Genomic DNA, 22,896 nt, shown 5'->3' with positions numbered 1-22,896 from the left:
GGGATAGTCAGCCAGGCACTTGGCTCACATCTGTAATCCCAGCACTTTAGGAGGCTGAGGTGGGCAGATTACCTGAGGTCAGGAGTTTGAGACCAGCCTAACCAACATGGAGAAACTCTGTTTCTACTAAAAATACAAAATTAGCCGGTCATGGTGGTGCATGCCTGTAATTCCAGCTACTCGGGAGGCTGAGGCAGGAGAATCGCTTGAAAAAAAAAAAGTCTAGTTATTGCAGAAAGCTGAATTTTACTTCAGGGGGGAAAACATATAAACAGAAATGTTTATTTTAGGAAGTGATTATATCCTGCTATTTTTCACTTCTTAGTTTTTTTCTTCCTCCTTTTTAAGAGTTTTAATTGTGTCCTCTGCCAAATAGATTATATTTGGAAATTAGTGGAAATTCCTTGTATATTCCTATAGTATGAGTGACTCCATATTGAAGAGTTTTTGATGTTGTAGTAATTCCATGTTGAAGGGTTTTTTGATTGTTGCTGTATTTTTTGTAGCTTAGAGGCACAGACAACATTTGGGTGTCAGTCTCTATTCCACACATTAGGTGCTTGTGTTCCTGTGCTTGCCTGAGGTTCCCAGCTTTCCACAGTGGAATTGCCTGGAAGAATATAACCACCCTTGCAGCATTTTATTTTCGGTCAGAAGAGTGAGCATTACTAAAATAGTTGCTGCTGTGAAGTGGGGCATACTGACATGCTTTCTGTCTTTAAAGACCCCTATCTCTGGAGACAAGGGTTACAGTCTTGCATAAAGAGACAAAACAAGGCACTGCTTATGGTGTGAAATTGGATGAGTTAAAATTCAGTAGTTCAGAGAAAGGGAAGTTTGCTGTTTAATTAGTCGGAAGAAGTGTCATTACATAAATAAAATTGGACTAGGTCAGGCAGGGAGTTTGGAATCTGGCTTGAAGAAAAATTCCCATTCAGTCTAGGCAGAAAGCAGTTTGATAAATGAGTAGAAGTCCAAAGAAATACATGGTGATTTGGGAGAGGGCGTTACAGAGCCTGACATAACACAGGTGGTCTGAATTACAGAGCAGTGAAATAGGGCTGCTTGTTAGATGTCCGTGTTCTGGTCTGGGAGGCCAGTGGATTCCTAAATGGTAGAATGTCTTGATAAAAGCATCGTGTTCTAGGGTGATTATTCTGGTGGTGGTTAGAGATGAGTAGACCAGAAGGAAGAGAAATCAAAAGGTCAGTATTTTAGAAGGCCCAGGATTATGGATAGTAACAAGTTTGAGAGACTTACAGGGCTTTACACGAGGCTTCCTGATATTCTAGGGGACCTTGTTTTCCCTTCAGAAGAGGAACCCTGGTGGATGAATTTAAGAGGCATGTAATAGTCAAGTGTGTTTCTGATTTCCCAATATGAGAGTTCCTGTTTTCCCACCTTTGGTAGTGGCTGGGACCTTTATCGGTGCTTTTCAAAACCATGTTTGTGCCTTACTGCTGAAGTTCATTTTCAGGCACTTGCCCTATGTGGTCTCCTCGGACCTGCAGGCAGGATTAGTGACTTCTTGGTGCTTCCATAACCCTTTCAGGTATCTCTGTCACGGCAGCTTGTCACACGTGACTGGTCTGTCTCCTCTGTTCCTGTAGGAAATTCGTGAAGCCTGGATACATGCCTTGATCCACTTTGAGTCCTTACTGCATAGTAGACTGCCTGAAACATCAGAGCATCTTAGGAAGTGCTTGCTGAACAATTGCATCATTATCTTTGTCAGTCATTATTTATATGCCTGCTGTACACCAACCAGTCTCCCAGTTTTAGAGACACAACAAGATCCAGACCATCTCTATTGTCAACATAAGATATGACAACCAAAGGGGTTTCTGTTATAGATTACCTTTTTAGTTAAATGAGAAAGTATTCGAGTTGTCCAGATTTTAAAAGGAGAAAGAAATTTTACATATTTTATACAAGTTTGCACGAAAGAAAATTGCACTAACTTTTCAAAATGAGGAAAGCATAAAAAGAAAAGAAAAAATTCAATATAAAACAATATGCTTTTAATTTTTTTAAGATGAAAAATATCAGCATAATAGTAGCATTTAAAATGATATAAATATGATTTAGTTCTTAGGTTACTCATTTCTGAGTTCCCTCTTAGCTTTGAAATTTTATCATCCTATTCATTGATAGTATAAATTGCAAATATAATAGGAAAATCTTTGTCTCAGAAAATGGATAATTAAACCAGTATAGTGGCTCATACCTGTAATCCCAGCACATTGGGAGGCTGAGGCAGGAGGATTGCTTAAGCTGAGGCGTTTGAGACCAGCCTGGGCAACATAGTGAGACCTCATCTCTACAAAAAATAAATTTAAGAAATTAGCTGGGCATTGTGTTGTATGCATATAGTCCCAGGTACCTGGGTGGGTGATGTGGGACAATTACTTGAGTCTGGGAGAGATGGAGGCAGCAGTTAGCTGTGATCATACCACTCACTGCATTCCAGCCTGGCCTATATAGAGATACCCTGTCTCAAAAAAAAAAAAAAAAAAGGATAATTAGGAATATAAATTCATAGCAGATTAGCCACATTAGTAAATTATTTTATGACTATGGTCTTTGAAGTTAAATTTCTGTGTGGTAATTATGCATCCAGTGGTTTGCTTTTTACTAGTGTTTTTACTTTTAAAAACATCTTTATTTTTAAATGTAGTAAAAAATACATAACATACAATTTACCACCTGAACCATTTTTAAGTATAAAGTGGTACTAAGTATGTTAACATTGTTGTACAATAGACGTTCAGAATCTTTTTATGTTGCAAAATGGAAACTCTATACCCGCTTATAACTCCTCAGTTCTCCCTCCAGCCCCTGAAGCTGCCATTCTACTTTCTGCTTCTATGAATTTGACTTCTGGATACTTCATATAAGGGAAGTCATACAGTATTTGTCTTTCTGTGACTGCCTTATTTACTTTAGCATAATGCCCTTAAGGTCCATGCCTTCCTTTTTAAAGCTGAATAATATTCCACTGTATTGATATACCACATTTGGTTTATCCATTCATCTGTCCATGGGTGCTTGGGTTGCTTTTACCTTTTGGCTACTGTGTGTAATGCTGCTTATGAACATGCATGTGCAAATATCTCCTTGAAGTCCTGATTTTCAATTGTTTTGAATGTATACCCAGAAATGGGATTCCTGGACCATATGGTGATTCTATTTTTAATTTTCTGAGGAACCACCATACTGGTTCCATAGCGGCTGCACCATTTTATAGTCCCACCAACAGTGCACAAGTGTTCCAATTTTTCGATATTCTCATCAACACATGTTCTTTTCTTTCTTTCTTCCTTTTTTTAAATAGTATACATCCTAAAGGGGTATAAGGTGATATCTCACTGTGGTTTTTTTACTAATTCTTGATATAGTATGGAATATAGTCATAGAAAATATTTCTGTTGTCTCTGAGTTAGTGAAATTATGTTTAATGTAGGATACAACCTATTTTACAATTCATTGTAAGGTAAAGCAGATCCTTATTCAGTCTTGTTCTGAGATTTTGTGTTTTTAAAGATGTGTTTTGTGTTGCTTATTTTCTAAATTCCTTCCGTTTATGTTAAATCTCCTTCACCATACAGCTTCTCAAATGTTGGAAGACTTGATTTGTGATGATTTTATGGTTTTGTCAGCTCTGCTTTTTACATACTGACTTCTTTAGCACTGTGTGGAATTGTTCTGCTTCATCCAGCATTTTAAGCTTTGGATTGTCACATGCCTGTCAATAAGTACAGAAAAATATAGTGGATATATTTAAAGTTATTTCCAAAAGAGAGAGAAAGAATGAAGAAAAGGAGTATAACACATAATTTGTACTGGATCAGCAAGGGTAAATTCTGGGTCATGGATAGATGAATGAAAGGTTTTTTTTTTAGATGTGTATAATAGAGGAAAACCATTTTAAGACTTGACAGCAAGTATGAAAGTTCATTTGTGCAGCTATAACAGAATACCACAGACTAGGTAATTTTTAAAAACTAGAATTTGTTTCCCCACAGATTTGGAGGCTTGGAAGTCCCAGATCAGGGTGCCAGCATCTGGTGTCTGGTAAGGGCCTTCTTGATGCTCCTTCACATAATGGAAGGAGAAGGGTAAGAGAAAGATAAGCTCTTTGTTCTCACATGGTAGATGAGAGAGAACTCACTCCCATAAGCCCTTTTTATAGTGCATTAATCCATAGATGAGGGTGGAGCCTCAGGACCTAAACAGCTCCCGTTAGGCCCCACCTTCCAATACTTTTGCACTGGGAATGATTAAGTATCCAACGTATGAGTTTGAGAGGGAACAAAAACAATCAAACCATAGCAGCCATCAGGTGGAACATCACACCTTTTCTCCGTGAAAATTTCTAGCAGAAACAACATTGTCTAGAAATGTGGAACTCCTCTTCCCTTAGAGTAATTTTAGGGAAAGTAGAATTTACCTTTTTTTTCCCCCTCTTTCTAAGAGAATGAAAGAAGAGGTTCTGTTGCCTGTTTGTCCCACTGATGCACTGTAGGGGCAGCTGCAACTGTCTTTTGTCTGGCGTGGCTTTGTGACTGATGAAAAAAGAGCAAGTGAAACTTTTATCCAGTTATTTGGGCAATAAGGCAGGATTGTGATTAGGCGACTGTCAGCAAAGCTGATGCATCTCTTTTGTGCAAGAGATTCTCTTACCATAAGTCAAGCAAAATATTTTTTTTTCTTTTTTTAGAATCAGGATCTCACTCTGTCACCCGTGCTAGAGTGCAGTGGTGCAGTTGTGGCTCATTGCAGCCTCAAACTCCGGGCTTAAAGAATCTTCCCACCTCAGCCTCTGAGTAGCTGAGACTACAGGTGTGTGCCACCGCACCTAATTTTTTTTAAAAATGTTTTTGTTGAGGCAATGTCTCACTAAGTTGCCTAGGCTGGTCTCAAACTCCAGGTTTATGCGATCTTCCCACCTCAACCTCCCAGGTTGCTGGGATTACAGACCAATTTTGTTTTCTTTCTGAATCACAGTGTAAGATCCCGGCTTGATATTTGACTAGTGGACTTTTTGTTTATCCATTTAAATACATCTTAAATAAGCAGCTGAAACACTCCATAAACCCAAAGCCTTAGACCAGAACAACTGCTTTATATGTTCTCCTTCACAGAGCACCAGCCTCCCTACATCATCGCAGTATTGCCTCGATATGTGGAGATCCGAACATTTGAACCAAGGCTTCTGGTCCAAAGCATTGAATTGCAAAGGCCTCGTTTCATTACCTCAGGAGGGTAAGGAATTTCTTTCTTTACCATGGCTGCATATTTTCCCAAAGTTGTAAAGTCACCTGTGTCATCACAAAACCTGTGATCTTTTGCTAATATTTTTACTCTTACCTCCAGATCAAACATTATCTATGTGGCTAGCAATCATTTTGTTTGGAGACTCATCCCTGTCCCCATGGCAACCCAAATCCAACAGCTTCTCCAGGACAAGCAATTTGAATTGGCTCTGCAGCTTGCAGTAAGTCTTGTTTCTGACTAGTCTGCCTTCTTTATTGTTATTGAAAATAGGTGATTTGGGTTTCAGTTTTCATATTTATTTTGGATTAGTAGAATAAGGACATAGCTGAAAGTCAGGGGCCTTGGATACTGGATCTGACTCCACCATAAAATATCTATGTAACTCTAAGTGATTTTGCTTTTTCACTTTATCTGTCAAATGTAGAATGAATGTCAATTATAGTAATAGTACTTTGTAGAATTAATGTGAGAGGCCAGGAGTGGTGGCTTGTGCCTGTAATCCCAGCACTTTGGGAGGTCAACGCAGGCGGATCACCTGAGGTCAGGAGTTCAAAACCAGCTTGGCCAACATGGCAAAATGCTGTCTCTACTGAAACTACAAAAATTAGCTGGGTGTAGTGTCAGGCACCTGTAATCCCAGCTACTTGGGAAGCTGAGACAGGAGAATTGCTTGAACCTGGGAAGGTAGAGGTTACATTGAGCTAAGATCATGCCACTGTACTCCAACCTGGGTGACATAGCGAGACTCCATCTCAAAAAAAAAAGACTAGGAGACTAAAATATTTAATATATATTGCATGGTCTTGAAAAATTAAACATAATGCAGACATTAAAGTAAAGTAACCATCATAAATGTGCTGTTACAGTCAAGTTGAATGCAACAACTAGAGGATCCCTAAAAATTCCTTTCAACAGTACATTCCTATGTTTGGATAAGTAGGCTTTCTTTTGATATTTTGAAACTACTTCCAGTTATTGTATTCAGCCAGGCTGCAGTCTTATATTTATGATGCTTACTCTGATATATGCAAGGGATCTTGTTCACAGCAAAACAGTGACCACCTCTCGTTCCAAAGATGCTCTCATTTTGAAGATTGACGTCAGAGTCTGTATCTTGTTCTTTTAAACATCCTCAGTTATGATTATTGTCATCTGTAGGGGATGGATTTGCTTTTAGGAAACAACCAAAAGTCATTCTGAGCCTAACCTAGTTGTTAAGCCAGATATTGCTACTATATGTATTTTTTTGTTTTTTGGTTTTTTTTTTTTTTGAGACAGGATCTCTGTCACCCAGGCTGGAGTGCAGTGATGCAGTCTTGGCTCACTGCAGCCTCAACCTCCTGGTCTCAAGCATCTCAGTCTCCTGTGTTGTTGGAACCACAAGCATATACCACCACACCCAGTTGATTCTTTTTATTTTTTGTAGAAATTGGGTCTCACTTCATTTCCCAGGCTAGTCTTGAACTCCTGAGCTAAGTGATCCTCCCATCTCAGCCTCCCAAAGTGCTGGGATTATAGATGTGAGCCACTATGCCCAGCCTCAGATAGTGGTACTTTAAAGTAGAGATTTTTATGAAGATAATAGTAATGAAACTGAATTTCTAGAGTGTCTTGTAAACTATTTCTGAAAGGAAAGCAATTTTTTAGAATGCAGGTACTTCTAGTTACCTATGGTGGCTACTCGTGAAGAACATTTACTTTGGATATATATGTTTTGGACTTAAAAATCCTATCTTAATAGACATAGTTAATATTTAATAAAGATGATTGCTTTCTTGGAGCACTGAATTTCAGCATCTTACTGTTTTTTTTTTTTTGTAGTCATGCATTGTTCTGTATTATTTTATTTTCATTAAAAAAAAAAAACACATGAATACCCATGTACTTACCATCCTACCCAAGAACCATATCTTTCATAACTTGTTATAATCCTTCCAATCCCATCCCTTTGTCTCTCCTCTAGATGTAATCATTATCCTAAATTTTGTATTTATCATGACCTTACTCTTACATATATATTTAAAATATATATTTAATATGTAAATATGTTTAATATGTATATTATATAATATATATTTGAAATATGTAATAAAGTCCTAGGATCAAGGGGGAAAAAAGAAAAATATATATATTTAATGATTAAACATATGTTTAATTTTTTACATGTATTTAATATATAGAAGTAATGTATTTAGTTTTTGAACTTTATAAAAAGGTTATGTGATATGAAACTCCTTAGTCTATTTCTTTTAGCAGGAAGGTCTCAGAGTCTTTTCAGTGATCTTCGTAGAAAATGGAAGTGGGTTCCCATTTTTTCTTCTCTTTTCTAGGCTCATACTTATTTTGTGCTCTGCCCTTTTTATGACCAAAAAAGGTTGATTGACATCATCTTAGTCCAGGAGGAAGCTATCTTTTTTTTTTTTTTTTTTTAGACAGAGCCTCAGGCTGGAGTACAGTGGCGTGATCTTGGCTCACTGTGACTTCCACCTCCCGGGTTCAAGTGATCTTCCTGCCTCAGCCTCCTGAGTAGCTGGGACTACAGGTGCATGCCATCACACTCAGCTAATTTTTTATTTTTAGTAGAGATGGGGTTAACCATGTTGGCCAGGCTGGTCTTGAACTCCTCACCTCAGGTCATCCGCCTGCCTCAGCTTCCCAAAGTGCTGGAATTACAGGTGTGAACCACCACACCTGGCCGTAACCTTTTATTTAAATAGAAAAGCAAACATACATGGAACTTTCAGAGGGAAATTACATACTAAACTTTAGCATTGGTAAGTCCTGGAGTCAAGTGTCAGAGAGGGACAGTTCACTGTGGGCTGGAAAAGGCAGCCTAAGGTTGGACACTTGAGTTGACCCTTTAAGAATATGCTAGATTAGGATCAAGAGCAGGAAATGGAGCATTACAGATGGAGAGGAAGTGAAGGAAGTGAAAATTGTGGCCAATGTCTATCACATTTGGAGCCTGTCCTAATTGGAGAAGGTGTGGCCTAAGTGTTTGGGACTCAGCTAGATGAGGAAGCTGGCACCAGGTTTTGGAAGCCTTTGAAGCACCAAGCAGGAGAGCTGAGACCAGGGACAGCCACGTGTTGATGGCTTGGACTAGGGTGGCAGCAATAGGAAAAGAAAAGAAGGAGGGAAATTGAGAGACATTTTGAAAGAAAATCTAGGTTTTGTAAAGATTGGGTAAAGAGGTATAAGGGGAAAATAGGTTATGAGGAAGACACAAAGCTGATAGAAGCTCAATTTATTTAGCTTTTACTGAGAATAGACCTTTCCCAACTGTGCCAGCTATGCCAGATGTCTTTCATTCCTTGAGTACACTGTGCTCCCTCTACCATCTTACAGCTTTGCACATGTGCTGTCTCCCTTGCCAGGGACTACATGCTCCTCTTCCCCTCCCTCTGCTCAGCTGCGCTTAGCTAACTCCAACTCATTCTTTTTTTTTTTTTGAAATGGAGTTTCGGTCTTTATCACCCATGCTGGAATGGAGTGGTGTGATCTCGGCTCACTGCAACGTCCGCCTCCCAGGTTCCAGCGATTCTCCTTCCTTGGCCTCTAAAGTAGCTGGGATTACATACAGGCTTGTGCCACCATGCCTTGCTAATTGTTGTATTTTTAGTAGAGACAGGGTTTCACAGTGTTGGCCAGGCTGGTCTTGATCTCCTGACCTCATGCAATCTGCTCGCATTGGTCTCCCAAAGTGCTGGGATTACAGGCGTGAGCCACCGTGCCCGATCTAGCTCATCCTTTATGTCTTAGTTTAGGTCCCTCTTGGAATCCATCCTGGACTCCCGGACTCACACTGGATTGGGGACCCCTCCTGTTTTTAAACTCTAGACTTTATTTAGATTTGGCCAGTTTTTCTATTGTCCTTTTTTCTGTTCCAGAATCAAATCCGGAAATCAGGTTGCATTTCATTGTCATGTGTTCTAAGTGTCCTCTGGTCTGTGACGTTTTATCTTTTCTTGTTTTTAATGACCATGACAATTTTCAGGATTACCGGTTAGGCATCTCATAGAAGCCCTGTTGTGTTTTAATTGCTTAGTTACTTAGCAGTCTTACAGGTAGACTGTAAAGGCAGTCTGCAAGGTGGATACCATGTGGCTGTCCTGTACACTTTGGTGTCTGTAGCTCCTAGCTACGTCTCTAACATCAAGAACATACTGAACAAATATTTATTGACTGTGGGACCTCTTACCTATTCTACTGTATTAATAGGAAATGAAAGATGATTCCGACAGTGAAAAGCAGCAACAAATTCATCACATCAAGAACTTGTATGCCTTCAACCTCTTCTGCCAGAAGCGTTTTGATGAGTCCATGCAGGTCTTTGCTAAACTTGGCACAGGTAACAAGTGGTGAGGCCTTAGTATAGGAACTATGAAAGAGGGGAGCCTGAAAAGTATGGGGAGAAATGATCCCAGACTTCTGAGAATGGAGAAAGTTTGGGCTCAGCTAAATTGATCCTTATACCTAGCAAGATCCTATGGGGTGGCCACAGTGGTTACGTGTCTGTACTCCCAATCCTACGAATTTGGTCTTCTCAATAAATGTGTACTCCCAGTTGTCCAGTATGATATGCCCTTGCCATTAGAGGAAGGTAACAGAAAGTCATTCAGTTCAACAAATGGGTATTTAATCAGCTAGTGGTTATTGAACACTGTTCTAGACCAAAGTCTTTGGATAAAACTGTTGATTATTTTTGAGAGCCAACACAGGGCAGTGCCATGAAGCCCTTCCTTTTCTTAGTGTCCTGAAACTTCTAGACAGGAGTGTAGTGGCAAGGAGCAGGTAGCCTGGAGTCTGCCTGAGGTCTGGCAGAGTTACTCTCTGTGTTTCTGCTTTCTTTTCTGCAAAAAAGAATGATCATATTACTGCTTACCTTAGAGTGTGGCTGTAAGGATTCTATGAAGTGCTTCAAACAGTGTGTGGCATTTAACAAGTGTCCTGTAAGTGTTTGATGTTGTTAGTATTGAATTTCATTTCTGTATATTCCATTTTTGCTAATCTATATATACTTGGTTTGACTCTATTATCATACTAGTATCTCCTCTTTTGTCCTTTTCATTGCTTTGCCTTTTTTCCACCATTCCTCAACCTTGGCCAGTAATGAACTGTGGTAACTCCCTGTATCAGTTAAGATTCTTGGTTGTGAGCAATGGATACCAACTCTGGATTGTTTAAGTAGAATCTGGATAAATTAAGCAGGGTTTATTGGAATATTAGGGTAATGACAGTTAGAAGAACCCATAAAATTGATGGGAGATTAGGCTGGAGAACAGATGGAAATGAAGGGAGCTCTGGAGGCCCTCCCAGCTGGAAAGAGGAAGCCAGACAGGGATCAGTTTATAGCCAGTGCAGGACAGGCTGGGCCATCCTGCACTGGCATAGCCACCTCCTTAGTCATTGCCCCTGTCACTTCCCCTGTTATTGTATCCTTGATAAAAATTGCCCCCTACTAGTGTATTAGCTATCTAATGCTATCTAAGAAATCTCCCCAAAACTGTATGGCTTAAAGTCACAATAATCACCTGTCTCTCTTAATACTTGTTGGTCAGGAATTTGGGAAGGGGTCAGCTGCACTGTCCTTGCTTCAGGTCTCTCAGGCATTTGCAGTTTTATGTCAACTGGGCTACTGTCATTTGAAGTCTGGACCAGGCTAGAAGATCCACTTCCAATCTGGCTCACTCATATGGCTGACAAGGTGGTGCTGGCTGGAGCTGGGGGCCTCAGTTCTTGTCCAAGTGGGTCTCCAGAGCTGCTTGAGTGTCTTCATGCATAACAGCTGGTTCTTTCTAGAAAGAGTGTCCACCTAGGCAGAAGCCTCAGTGCTTTTTGTGAGTCTCACTCCTGCTGTATTCTGTTGGTTTACAAGGGTCCTGCCAGGTTCAAGGCAAGGAAGGTCAGACTTCGCCTCTTTTTTTTTTCCTTTTTTTCCCACGGACTCTTGCTCTGTCACCCCAGGCTGGAGTGCAGTGGTACAGTCTTGGCTCAATGCAACCTCCACCTCTTGGGTTCACGAGATTCTCCTGCCTCAGTCTCCCAAGTAGCTGGGATTATAGGTGCGTACCACCACACCTGGCTTATTCATTTATTTATTTTTTTACTTTAGGTGGATACTATATCTGGCATTTCTCCCCATGTTATCCCTTCCCACCCTTCCTCCCTCCTCACCTCCAACTGTCTCTCCCCTTCCCCCCCAACTGCCCCCAGTATGTGATGCTCCTCTCTTTGAGTCCACATGTTCTCGTTGTTCAACACCCACCTGTGAGTGAGAACATATGGTGTTTGGCCTTCTGTTCTTACGTCAGTTTGCTGAGAATGATGGTTTCCAGATTCATCCAAGTCCCTACAAAGGACACGAACTCATCGTTTTTTATTGCTGCGTAGTATTCCATGGTGTATATGTACCACGTTTTCTTTGTCCAGTCTATCATTGATGGGCATTTGGGTTGGTTCCAGGTCTTCGCTATTGTACACAGGGCTGCAATGAACATACATGTGCATGTGTCTTTATAGTAGAATGATTTATAGTTCTTTGGGTATATACCCAGTAATGGGATTGCTGGGTCAAATGGAATTTCTATTTCTGGATCCTTGAGAAATTGCCACATTGTCTTCCACATTGGATGAACTAATTTATACTCCCACCAACTGTGTAAGAGTGTTCCTATTTCTTCACATCCTCTCCAGGATCTGTTGTCTCCAGATTAATGATCACCATTCTAACTGGTGTGAGATGATATATCAATGTGGTTTTGATTTGCATTTCTCTAATGACCAGTGATGATGAGCATTTTTTCAAGTTTGTTGGCCTCATATATGTCTTCTTTTGAAAAGTATCTGTTCATATCCTTCACCTACTTTTGAATGGGGTTGTTTTTTTCTTGTATATCTGTTTTAGTTCTTTGGAGATTCTGGAAATTAGCCCTTTGTCTGATGGGTAGATTGCAAAAATTTTTTCCCATTCTGTTGGTTGCCAATTCGGTCTAATCATGGTTTCTTTTGATGAACAGAAGCTCTGGAGTTTAATTAGATCCCATTTGTCTATCTTGGCTTTTATTGCCATTACTTTGGTGTTTTAGTCATAAAGTCCTTGCCTATGCCTATGTCCTGGATGGTTTTCCATACATTTTCTTCTAGTGTTTTTATGGTGTTAGGTTTTATGTTTAAATCTGTGATCCAGCTGTAGTTAATTTTAATGTAAGGTGACAGGTAGGTGTCCAGTTTCTGCTTTCTGCACATTGCTAGCCAGTTTTCCCAACACCATTTATTAAACATGGAGTCCTTTCTCCATTGCTTGTTTTTGCTGGGTTTGTCAAAGAGCAGATGGTTGTAGATGTGTGGTGTTTCTTCTGGGGTCTCTGTTCTGTTCCATTCGTCCATGTCTCTCTTTTGGTACCAGTATCATGGTGTTTAGATTACTGTAGCCTTGTAGTATAGTTGGAAGTCCGGCAGTGTGATGCCTCCTGCTTTGTTCTTTTTGCTTAGGATTGTCTTGGCTATGCGGGGTCTTTTGTGATTCCTTATGAAGTTTAAAATGGTTTTTCCAGTTCTGTGAAGAAGATCATCGATAGCTTGATGGGGATAGCGTTGAATCTATCGATTACTTTGGGCAGTATGGCCATTTTCACGATATTGATTCTTCCTACCCATGAGCATGGAATGTTTCTCCATCTGTTTGTGTCCTCTCTTATTTCATTGAGCAGTGGTTTGTAGTTCTCCTTGAAGAGGTTCTTTACATTCTTTGTTAGTTGTATTCCTAGTTAGTTTATTCTCTTTGTAGCAATTATGAATGGCAGTTCTCTCTTGATTTGGCTCTCTGTTTGTTATTGGCATACAGGAATACTTGTGATTTCTGCACATTGATTTTGTATCCTGAGACTTTGCTGAAGTTGCTTATCAGTTTGAGAAGATTTTGGGCTGAGACAGTGGGGTCTTCTAGATATACAATCATGTCATCTGCAAATAGAGACAGTTTGACTTTCTCCTTTCCTAACTGAATACCCTTTATTTCTTTTTCTTGCCTGATTGCTCTGGCTAGAACTTCTAATACTATGTTGAATAGGAGTGTTGAGAGAGGGCATCCTTATCTAGTGCCTGATTTCAAAGGGAATGCTTCCAGTTTTTGCCCGTTCAGTATGATATTGGCTGTAGGTTTGTCATATATAGCTTTTATCATTTTATGATACGTTCTGTCAATACCTAGTTTATTGAGAGTTTTTAGCATTCCTGGGATGAAGCCTACTTGGTCGTGATGGATAAGCTTCTTGATGTGCTGTCGCAATCTGTTTGCAAGTATTTTATTGAAGATTTTCGCATTGATGTTCATCATGGATATTAGCCTGAAGTTTTCTTTTTCAGTTGAATCTGTGCCTGGTTTTGGTATCAGGATGATATTGGTCTCATAAAATGAGTTACGGAGGATTCCCTCCTTTTGTATTGTTTGATACAGTTTCAGAAGGAATGGAACCAGCTCCTCTTTGTATGTCTGATAGAATTCGGCTGTGAACCCGTCTGGACCTGGACTTATTTTTGGTTGGTAAGCTATAGATTGCTGCTTCTATTTCAGCCCTTGTTATTGGTCTATTCAGGGTTTCAGCTTCCTCCTGGTTTAGTCTTGGTAGAGTACAAGTGTCTAGGAATTTATCCATTTCTTCTTGGTTTACTGGTTTACGTGAGTAGAGCTGTTTGTAGTACTCTCTGATGGTAGTTTGTATTTCTATGGGATCAGTGGTGATACCCCCTTTATCGTTTTTATTGCATTTATTTGATTCTTGTCCCTTTTCCTTTTTATTAATCTGGCTAGCAGTCTGTCTATTTTACTGATCTTTTCAAAAAACCAGCTTCTGGATTTATTTGAAGCTTTTTTTTTTAAGGTTTTTTTATGTCTCTGTCTTTTTCAGTTCTGCTCTGATCTTAGTTATTTCTTGTCTTCTGCTAGCTTTTGAATTTTTTTTTTTTTTAATTTTTTATTGGATTTTAGGTTTTGGGGTACATGAGCAGAGCATGCAAGACAGTTGTGTAGGTACACACATGGCAGTGTGCTTTGCTTTTCTTCTCCCCTTCACCCACATTTGGCATTTCTCCCCAGGCTATCCCTCCCCACCTCCCCCTCCCACTGGCCCTCTCCTTTTCCCCCCAATAGACCCCAGTGTTTAGTACTCCCCTTTCTGTGTCCATGTCTTCTCATTTTTCATCACCCACCTATGAGTGAGAATATGCGGTGTTTCATTTTCTGTTCTTGTGTCAGTTTGCTGAGGATGACGTTCTCCAGATTCATCCATGTCCCTACAAACGACACGAGCTCATCATTTCTGATTGCTGCATAATATTCCATGGTGTATATGTGCCACATTTTTCCAATCCAGTCTATTATCAATGGGCATTTGGGTTGATTCCAGGTCTTTGCTATTGTAAACAGTGCTGCAATGAACATTCGTGTACATGTGTCCTTATAGTAGAACGATTTATAGTCTTTTGGATATATACCCAGTAATGGGATTGCTGGGTCAAATGGAATTTCTATTTCTAAGGCCTTGAGGAATCGCCACACTGTCTTCCACAATGGTTGAACTAATTTACACTCCCACCAACAGTGTAAAAGTGTTCCTTTTTCTCCACATCCTCTCCAGCATCTGTTGTCTCCAGATTTTTTAATGATCGCCATTCTAACTGGCGTGAGATGGTATCTCAATGTGGTTTTGATTTGCATCTCTCTGATGACCAGTGACGATGAGCATTTTTTCATATGATTGTTGGCCTCGTATATGTCTTCTTTCGTAAAGTATCTGTTCATATCCTTTGCCCATTTTTGAATGGGCTTGTTTGTTTTTTTCCTATAAATCTGTTTGAGTTCTTTGTAAATTCTGGATATCAGCCCTTTGTCAGATGGGTAGACTGCGAAAATTTTTTCCCATTCTGTTGGTTGCCGATCCACTCTAGTGACTGTTTCTTTTGCCGTGCAGAAGCTGTGGAGTTTCATTAGGTCCCATTTGTCTATTTTGGCTTTTGTTGCCAATGCTTTTGGTGTTTTGTTCATGAAGTCCTTGCCTACTCCTATGTCCTGGATGGTTTTGCCTAGATTTCCTTCTAGGGTTTTTATGGTGCCAGGTCTTATGTTTAAGTCTTTAATCCATCTGGAGTTGATTTTAGTGTAAGGTGTCAGGAAGGGGTCCAGTTTCTGCTTTCTGCACATGGCTAGCCAGTTTTCCCAACACCATTTGTTAAACATGGAATCCTTTCCCCATTGCTTGTTTTTGTCAGGTTTATCAAAGATTGTATAGTTGTATGTATGTTGTGTTGCCTCCGGTGCCTCTGTTTTGTTCCACTGGTCTATATCTCTGTTTTGGTACCAGTACCATGCTGTTTTGATTACTGTAGCCTTGTAGTATAGTTTGAAATCCGGTAGTGTGATGCCCCCCGCTGTGTTCTTTTTGCTTAGAATTGACTTGGCTATGCGGGCTCTCTTTTGGTTCCATATGAAGTTCATGGTGGTTTTTTCCAGTTCTGTGAAGAAAGTCAATGGTAGCTTGATGGGGATAGCGTTGATTCTGTAAATTACTTTGGGCAGTATAGCCATTTTCACGATATTAATTCTTCCTAACCATGAACATGGAATGTTTCTCCATCTGTTTGTGTCCTCTCTGATTTCGTTGAGCAGTGGTTTGTAGTTCTCCTTGAAGAGGTCTCTTACGTTCCTTGTGAGTTATATTCCAAGGTATTTTATTCTTTTTGTAGCAATTGCGAATGGCAGTTCGCTCTTGATTTGGCTTTCTTTAAGTCTGTTATTGGTGTAGACGAATGCTTGTGATTTTTGCACATTGATTTTATATCCTGAGACTTTTCTGAAGTTGCTTATCAGTTTCAGGAGTTTTTGGGCTGAGGCGATGGGGTCTTCTAGGTACACTATCATGTCGTCTGCAAATAGAGACAATTTGGCTTCCACCTTTCCTATTTGAATACCCTTTATTTCTTTTTCTTGCCTGATTGCTCTGGCTAGAACTTCCAGTACTATATTGAATAGGAGTGGTGAGAGAGGGCATCCTTGTCTAGTGCCAGATTTTAAAGGGAATGCTTCCAGTTTTTGCCCATTCAGTATGATATTGGCTGTTGGTTTGTCATAAATAGCTTTTAATACTTTGAGATACGTTCCATCGATACCGAGTTTATTGAGGGTTTTTAGCATAAAGGGCTGTTGAATTTTGTCAAATGCCTTCTCTGCGTCAATTGAGATAATCATGTGGTTTTTGTTTTTGGTTCTGTTTATGTGGTGAATTACGTTGATAGACTTGCGTATGTTGAACCAGCCTTGCATCCCTGGGATGAATCCTACTTGATCATGATGAATAAGTTTTTTGATTTGCTGTTGCAATCGGCTTGCCAATATTTTATTGAAGATTTTTGCATCTATGTTCATCATGGATATTGGCCGGAAGTTTTCTTTTCTCGTTGGGTCTCTGCCGGGTTTTGCTATCAGGATGATGTTGGTCTCATAAAATGATTTGGGAAGGATTCCCTCTTTTTGGATTGTTTGAAATAGTTTTAGAAGGAATGGTACCAGCTCCTCTTTGTGTGTCTGGTAGAATTCGGCTGTGAACCCGTCTGGACCTGGGCTTTTTTTGTGTGGTAGGCTCTTAATTGCTGCCTCGACTTCAGACCTTGTTATTGGTTTATTCATAGTTTCAGCTTCCTCCTGGTTTAGGCTTGGGAGGACACAGGAGTCCAGGAATTTATCCATTTCTTCCAGGTTTACTAGTTTATGCGCATAGAGTTGTTTGTAATATTCTCTGATGATGGTTTGAATTTCTGTGGAATCTGTGGTGATTTCCCCTTTATCATTTTTTATTGCATCTATTTGGTTGTTCTCTCTTTTATTTTTAATCAATCTGGCTAGTGGTCTGTCTATTTTGTTGATCTTTTCAAAAAACCAGCTCTTGGATTTATTGATTTTTTGAAGGGTTTTTCGTGTCTCAATCTCCTTCAGCTCAGCTCTGATCTTAGTAATTTCTTGTCTTCTGCTGGGTTTTGAGTTTTTTTGATCTTGCTCCTCTAGCTCTTTCAATTTTGACGATAGGGTGTCAATTTTGGATCTCTCCATTCTCCTCATATGGGCACTTATTGCTATATACTTTCCTCTAGAGACTGCTTTAAATGTGTCCCAGAGGTTCTGGCACGTTGTGTCTTCGTTCTCATTGGTTTCGAAGAACTTCTTTATTTCTGCCTTCATTTCGTTGTTTACCCAGTCAACATTCAAGAGCCAGTTGTTCAGTTTCCATGAAGCTGTGCGGTTCTGGGTCGGTTTCTGAATTCTGAGTTCTAACTTGATTGCACTATGGTCTGAGAGGCTGTTTGTTATGATTTCAGTTGTTTTGCATTTGTTGAGCAGTGCTTTACTTCCAATTATGTGGTCAATTTTAGAGTAGGTGTGATGTGGTGCTGAGAAGAATGTGTATTCTGTGGATTTGGGGTGGAGAGTTCTGTAAATGTCCACCAGGTTTGCTTGCTCCAGGTCTGAATTCAAGCCCTGGATATCCTTGTTGATTTTCTGTCTGGTTGATCTGTCTAATATTGACAGTGGAGTGTTAAAGTCTCCCACTATTATTGTGTGGGAGTCTAAGTCCTTTTGTAAGTCATTAAGAACTTGCCTTATGTATCTGGGTGCTCCTGCATTGGGTCCATATATGTTTAGGATCGTTAGCTCTTCTTGTTGTATTGATCCTTTTACCATTATGTAATGGCCTTCTTTGTCTCTTTTGATCTTTGTTGCTTTAAAGTCTATTTTATCAGAGATGAGAATTGCAACTCCTGCTTTTTTTTGCTTTCCATTAGCTTGGTAAATCTTCCTCCATCCCTTTATTTTGAGCCTTTGTGTATCCTTGCATGTGAGATGGGTTTCCTGGATACAGCACACTGATGGGTTTTGGATTTTTATCCAATTTGCCAGTCTGTGTCTTTTGATTGCTGCATTTTGTCCATTTACATTTAGGATTAATATTGTTATGTGTGAATTTGATACTGCCATTTTGATGCTAAGTGGCTGTTTTGCCTGTTAGTTGTTGTAGATTCTTCATTATGTTGAAGCTCTTTAGCATTCAGTGTGATTCTGGAATGGCTGGTACTGGTTTATCCTTTCTATGTGTAGTGCCTCTTTTAGGAGCTCTTGTAAAGCAGGCCTGGTGGTGACAAAATCTCTGAGTACTTGCTTGTTCGCAAAGGATTTTATTTTTCCTTCACTTCTGAAGCTCAGTTTGGCTGGATATGAAATTCTGGGTTGAAAGTTCTTTTCTTTAAGAATGTTGAATATTGGCCCCCACTCTCTTCTGGCTTGTAGTGTTTCTGCGGAGATATCTGCTGTGAGTCTGATGGGCTTCCCTTTGTGGGTGACCCGACCTTTCTCTCTGGCTGCCCTTAGTATTCTCTCCTTTATTTCAACCCTGTTGAATCTGACGATTATGTGCCTTGGGGTTGCTCTTCTCGCGGAATATCTTTGTGGTGTTCTCTGTATTTCCTGCAATTGAGTGTTGGTCTGTCTTGCTAGGTGGGGGAAATTTTCCTGGATGATGTCCTGAAGAGTATTTTCCAGCTTGGATTCATTCTCTTCGTCCCCTTCTGGTACACCTATCAAACGTAGGTTAGGTCTTTTCACATAGTCCCACATTTCTTGGAGACTTTGTTCATTCCTTTTTGCGCTTTTTTCTCTGGTCTTGGTTTCTTGTTTTATTTCATTAGGTTGGTCTTCGACTTCAGATATTCTTTCCTCTGCTTGGTCAATTCGGCTATTGAAACTTGTGTTTGCTTCGCGAAGTTCTCGTATTGTGTTTTTCAGCTCCTTTAATTCATTCATATTCTTCTCTAAGTTATCCATTCTTGTTATCATTTCCTCGAATCTTTTTTCAAATCTTTTTTCAAGGTTCTTAGTTTCTTTGCATTGATTTAATACATGATCTTTTAGCTCACAAAAGTTTCTCATTATCCATCTTCTGAAGTCTAATTCCGTCATTTCGTCACAGTCATTCTCCGTCCAGCTTTGTTCCCTTGCTGGTGAGGAGTTTTGGTCCTTTCTAGGAGGCGAGGTGTTCTGGTTTCAGGTGTTTTCCTCCTTTTGGCGCTGGTTTCTTCCCATCTTTGTGGATTTTTCTGGTCATCTGCGTAGTTGCTGACTTTTCTATTGGGTCTCTGAGTGGACACCCAGAATGTTAATGATGAAGTATTTCTGTTGCTTGGTTTTCCTTCTACCAGTCTAGCCCCTTCGCTGTACGACTGCTGAGGTCCGCTCCAGACCCTGCTTGTCTGGGGTGCACCTCTAGCAGTTGTGGCACAGCGAGGGATGCTACCAGTTTCTTTTTCTGCTATCTTTGTCCCAGGATGATGCCTGCCTAATGTCAGTCTTTTGGCTATAGAGGGGTCAGGGAGCTGCTTGAGGAGACAGTTTGTACTTTATAGGGATTTAATTGCTGAGCTGTGCGCTCTGTTGTTCCTTCAGGGCTGTTAGGCTGCTATGTTTGATTCTGCTGCAACAGAGCTCATTAAATAACCCTTTTTTTTTTTCCCTCAAATGCTCTGTGTTGAGGGGTTTGGGCTTTATTTTTGGATGTTCGATGAGGTGTCCTGCCCAGCTAGAAGGCAGACTAGCCACTGTTTGGCTGCCGAGGTTCCGCCCTGCTGTTGTGTGATTCGCCGTGTTCCTACAGGCTCTGCTGTGGTCTCCGCCACGCCCTGCGGTGGAGTCTCTTCGTTGTAGCGTGTTGCCTCAGCAACGGCAGGCTGTGTCAGCAGTGGGCGTGTATCTCAGTAGGGACGGGTTGCCTCGGCAACGGCTGGCTGCGTCAGCAGTGGGCGTGTATCTCAGTTGGGGCGGGTTGCCTAGGTAGTGGTGGACGCCCCTCCCCCACAGAGCGTCTCGGGCCTTCTGCTCGGGATAGTTTGAAATCGCGGTTTTGTTCGTCCCACTGGGTATCCCAAACGATCTGTTTCTACAATCCCCTGGGCTGGGCTTCTGTCCAAGTCTCGTTCAGTCTCAAGTCCAGCCCTCTCAAGTCTCAGGTTGCCGGTTCAACAAGGCACCCGGACAAGCGCGCCCTGTGGGGATTGCTGGGTAGGGCCGGCCGCCGCCGCCCCGGCTGCCGGCTTCGCCAGGCAGACCTACTGCCTGGCGTCCCGTGTCTTTTTTATACTTGGGAGTTTCCCCGTTCTGTGGGCAACAAAGATCAGTCTGGAAATGCAGCTCAGACTCACCGTTTGCGGATTCAACGCGAGCACCAATCCTGGGTTGTTCTCACAGCGCCATCTTGAGTCCGAGTGCTTTTGAATTTTTTTAAATCTTGCTCCTCTAGCTCTTTCAATTTCGAAGATAGGGTGTTGATCTTAGATCTTTCCTCTCTTCTCTGGTGGGCATTTATTGCTATACATTTCCCTATCAACACTGTTTTAGAGGTGTCCCAGAGACTCTGGTAAATTGTGTCTTCATTCTGGTTGGTTTTGAGGAACATCTTTATTTCTGTCTTCATTCATTGTTTATCCGGTTGACACTCAGAAGCAAGTCGTTCAGTTTCCAAGTGGTTGTGCGGGTTTGAGTGTGTTTCTTGATCCTGAGTTCTAGTCTGATTGCGCTGTGGTCTGGTAGACTGTTATGATTTCTGTTCTTTTGCATTTGCTGAGGAGGATTTGCTTCCATTGATGTGGTCATTTTTAGAAGTAAGTGCAATGTGGTGCTGAGAAAAATGTATATTCTGTGGATTTGGGATGGAGTGTTCTGTATATGTCTATTAGGTCTACTTGGTCTAGCTCTGCATTCAAGTCCTGGATACCCTTGTTAATTTTCTGTCTCATTGATCTTGATCTGTCTAATATTGACAGTGGAGTGTTGGAGTCTCCCACTGTTACTGTATGGGAGTCTAAATCTTGTTTTAGGTCGTTAAGAACTTGCTTTATCTATCTGGGTGCTCCTGTGTTGGGGGCGTATATATTTACGATAGTTAGCTCTTCCTGTTGGATTGATCCTTTTACCATTATGTAGTGTCCTTTGTCTCTTTTGATTTTTGTGGGTTCGAAGTCCATTTTATCAGAGACTAACTAGGATTGCTACCCCTGCTTTTTTTTTTCTCTTCATTTGCTTGGTAAATCTTCTTCCATCCCTTTATTTTGAGTCTGTGTGTCTTTGTATGTGAGATGAGTTTCCTGAATATAGCACACCGATGGGTTCTGATTTTTTATTCAGTTTGCCAGTCTGTGTCTTTTGATTGGGGCGTTTAAGCCATTTACATTCAATGTTAATATTGTTATATGTGGATTTGATCCTGCCATTTTGTTACTGGTTGATTTTCTTTCCCATTAGTTGACTCATTTTCTTCATTGCATTTTTAGTCTTTGCCAGCTGGTTTGCTTTTGCAGTGACTGGTAGTTGCTCATTTCCATGCTTAGTGATTCTTTCAGGAGCTCTTGTAGGGCAGGTCTGGTGGTGACAAAATCTCTCAATAATTGCTTGTCTGTAAAGGATTTTATTTCTCCTTCACTTACAAAGCTTAGTTTGGCTGGATATGAGATTCTGGGTTAAAAGTTCTTTTCTTTAAGGATGTTGAATATTGGCCCCACTCTCTTCTGGCCTGTAGGGTTTCTGTCGAGAGATCTGCTGTAAGTCTGATTGGCTTCCCTCTGTGGGTGACCTGACCTTTCTCTCTGGCTGCCCTTAGCATTTTTTCGTTCATTTCAACCCTGGTGAATCTGACCATTATGTGCCTTGGGGTTGCTCTTCTTGCAGAATATTTTTGTGGAGTTCTCTGTATTTCTTGAATTTGAAATTTGGACTGCCTTGCTAGGCTTGGGAAGTTCTCCTGGATAATATCCTGGAGCGTGTTTTCCAGCCTGGATTCATTCTTTCCATCATATTCAGGTACACCGATCAAGCGTAGATTAGGTCTTTTCACATAATCCCATATTTCTTGGAGGCTCTGTTCATTTCTTTTCACTCTTTTTACTCTTGTCTTGCCTTTTCTTTTTATTTCATTCAGTTGATCTTAAATCTCTGATATTTTTTCTTCTGCTTGATTGATTCGGCTATTAAAACTTGTTTGCTTCGCATAGTTCTCATGCTATGTTTTTCAACTCCATCAAGTCATTTATGTTCTTCTCTAAGCTGGTTATTCTAGTTAGCATTTCGTCTAAGCTTTTTTAAAGGTTTTGGTTTCTTTGCATTGAGTTAGAATGTGTTCCTTTAGCTGTGAAAAGTTTGTTATTATCCACCTTCTGAAGCCTGTTTCTGTCAATTCATCGCACTCCTTGGCCAAGTTGTGATCCTGTATTATTCAGGAGTTGTGATCCCTTGAAGGAGAAGAGGTGTTCTGGTCTTTGATGGTTTCATCTTTTTTGTGCTGTCTTTTTCCCATCTTTGTGGATCTACCTGGCTTACGGCTCCCTCTTCCTCCGGGCAGGGGGAGGGGGGCGATAGCTCTGTCTGCAGGCTCTTATTCAACTCCATGCTTATAATTCCTGGTGCTTGATTGGCAAAGATCCCCTGTTCTGTGTATTGCTGAGGTTTTGGGGGAAGCGCTATATCTGGATTAGAGTGTCAGAGGGGGAGCCTCTGACTCACTGGTCAGATGCACTTTCTGGGTGAAG

General features: G+C 40.6%; 1 protein-coding gene across 4 annotated transcripts in view; it reads left to right on the top strand.

The window, feature by feature from the left end:
* VPS39 (VPS39 subunit of HOPS complex) overlaps nucleotides 1-22,896 on the top strand; it is a 67,353-nt gene that overhangs the window by 30,681 nt on the left and 13,776 nt on the right. For all 4 annotated transcript variants that reach the window (XM_002763947.6, XM_002763946.6, XM_078334061.1 and 1 more), the window contains 3 exons: nucleotides 5,145-5,265; nucleotides 5,377-5,497; nucleotides 9,499-9,628. In XM_002763947.6, coding sequence (XP_002763993.1) covers nucleotides 5,145-5,265; nucleotides 5,377-5,497; nucleotides 9,499-9,628 — 372 coding nt within the window. The remainder of the gene's footprint in view (nucleotides 1-5,144; nucleotides 5,266-5,376; nucleotides 5,498-9,498; nucleotides 9,629-22,896) is intronic.

The sequence above is a fragment of the Callithrix jacchus genome, chromosome 8 (genome assembly GCF_049354715.1).
Source record: "Callithrix jacchus isolate 240 chromosome 8, calJac240_pri, whole genome shotgun sequence".
NCBI classification, from domain to species: domain Eukaryota; kingdom Metazoa; phylum Chordata; class Mammalia; order Primates; family Cebidae; genus Callithrix; species Callithrix jacchus.
This window is presented reverse-complemented; position numbering and strand designations above follow the sequence as displayed.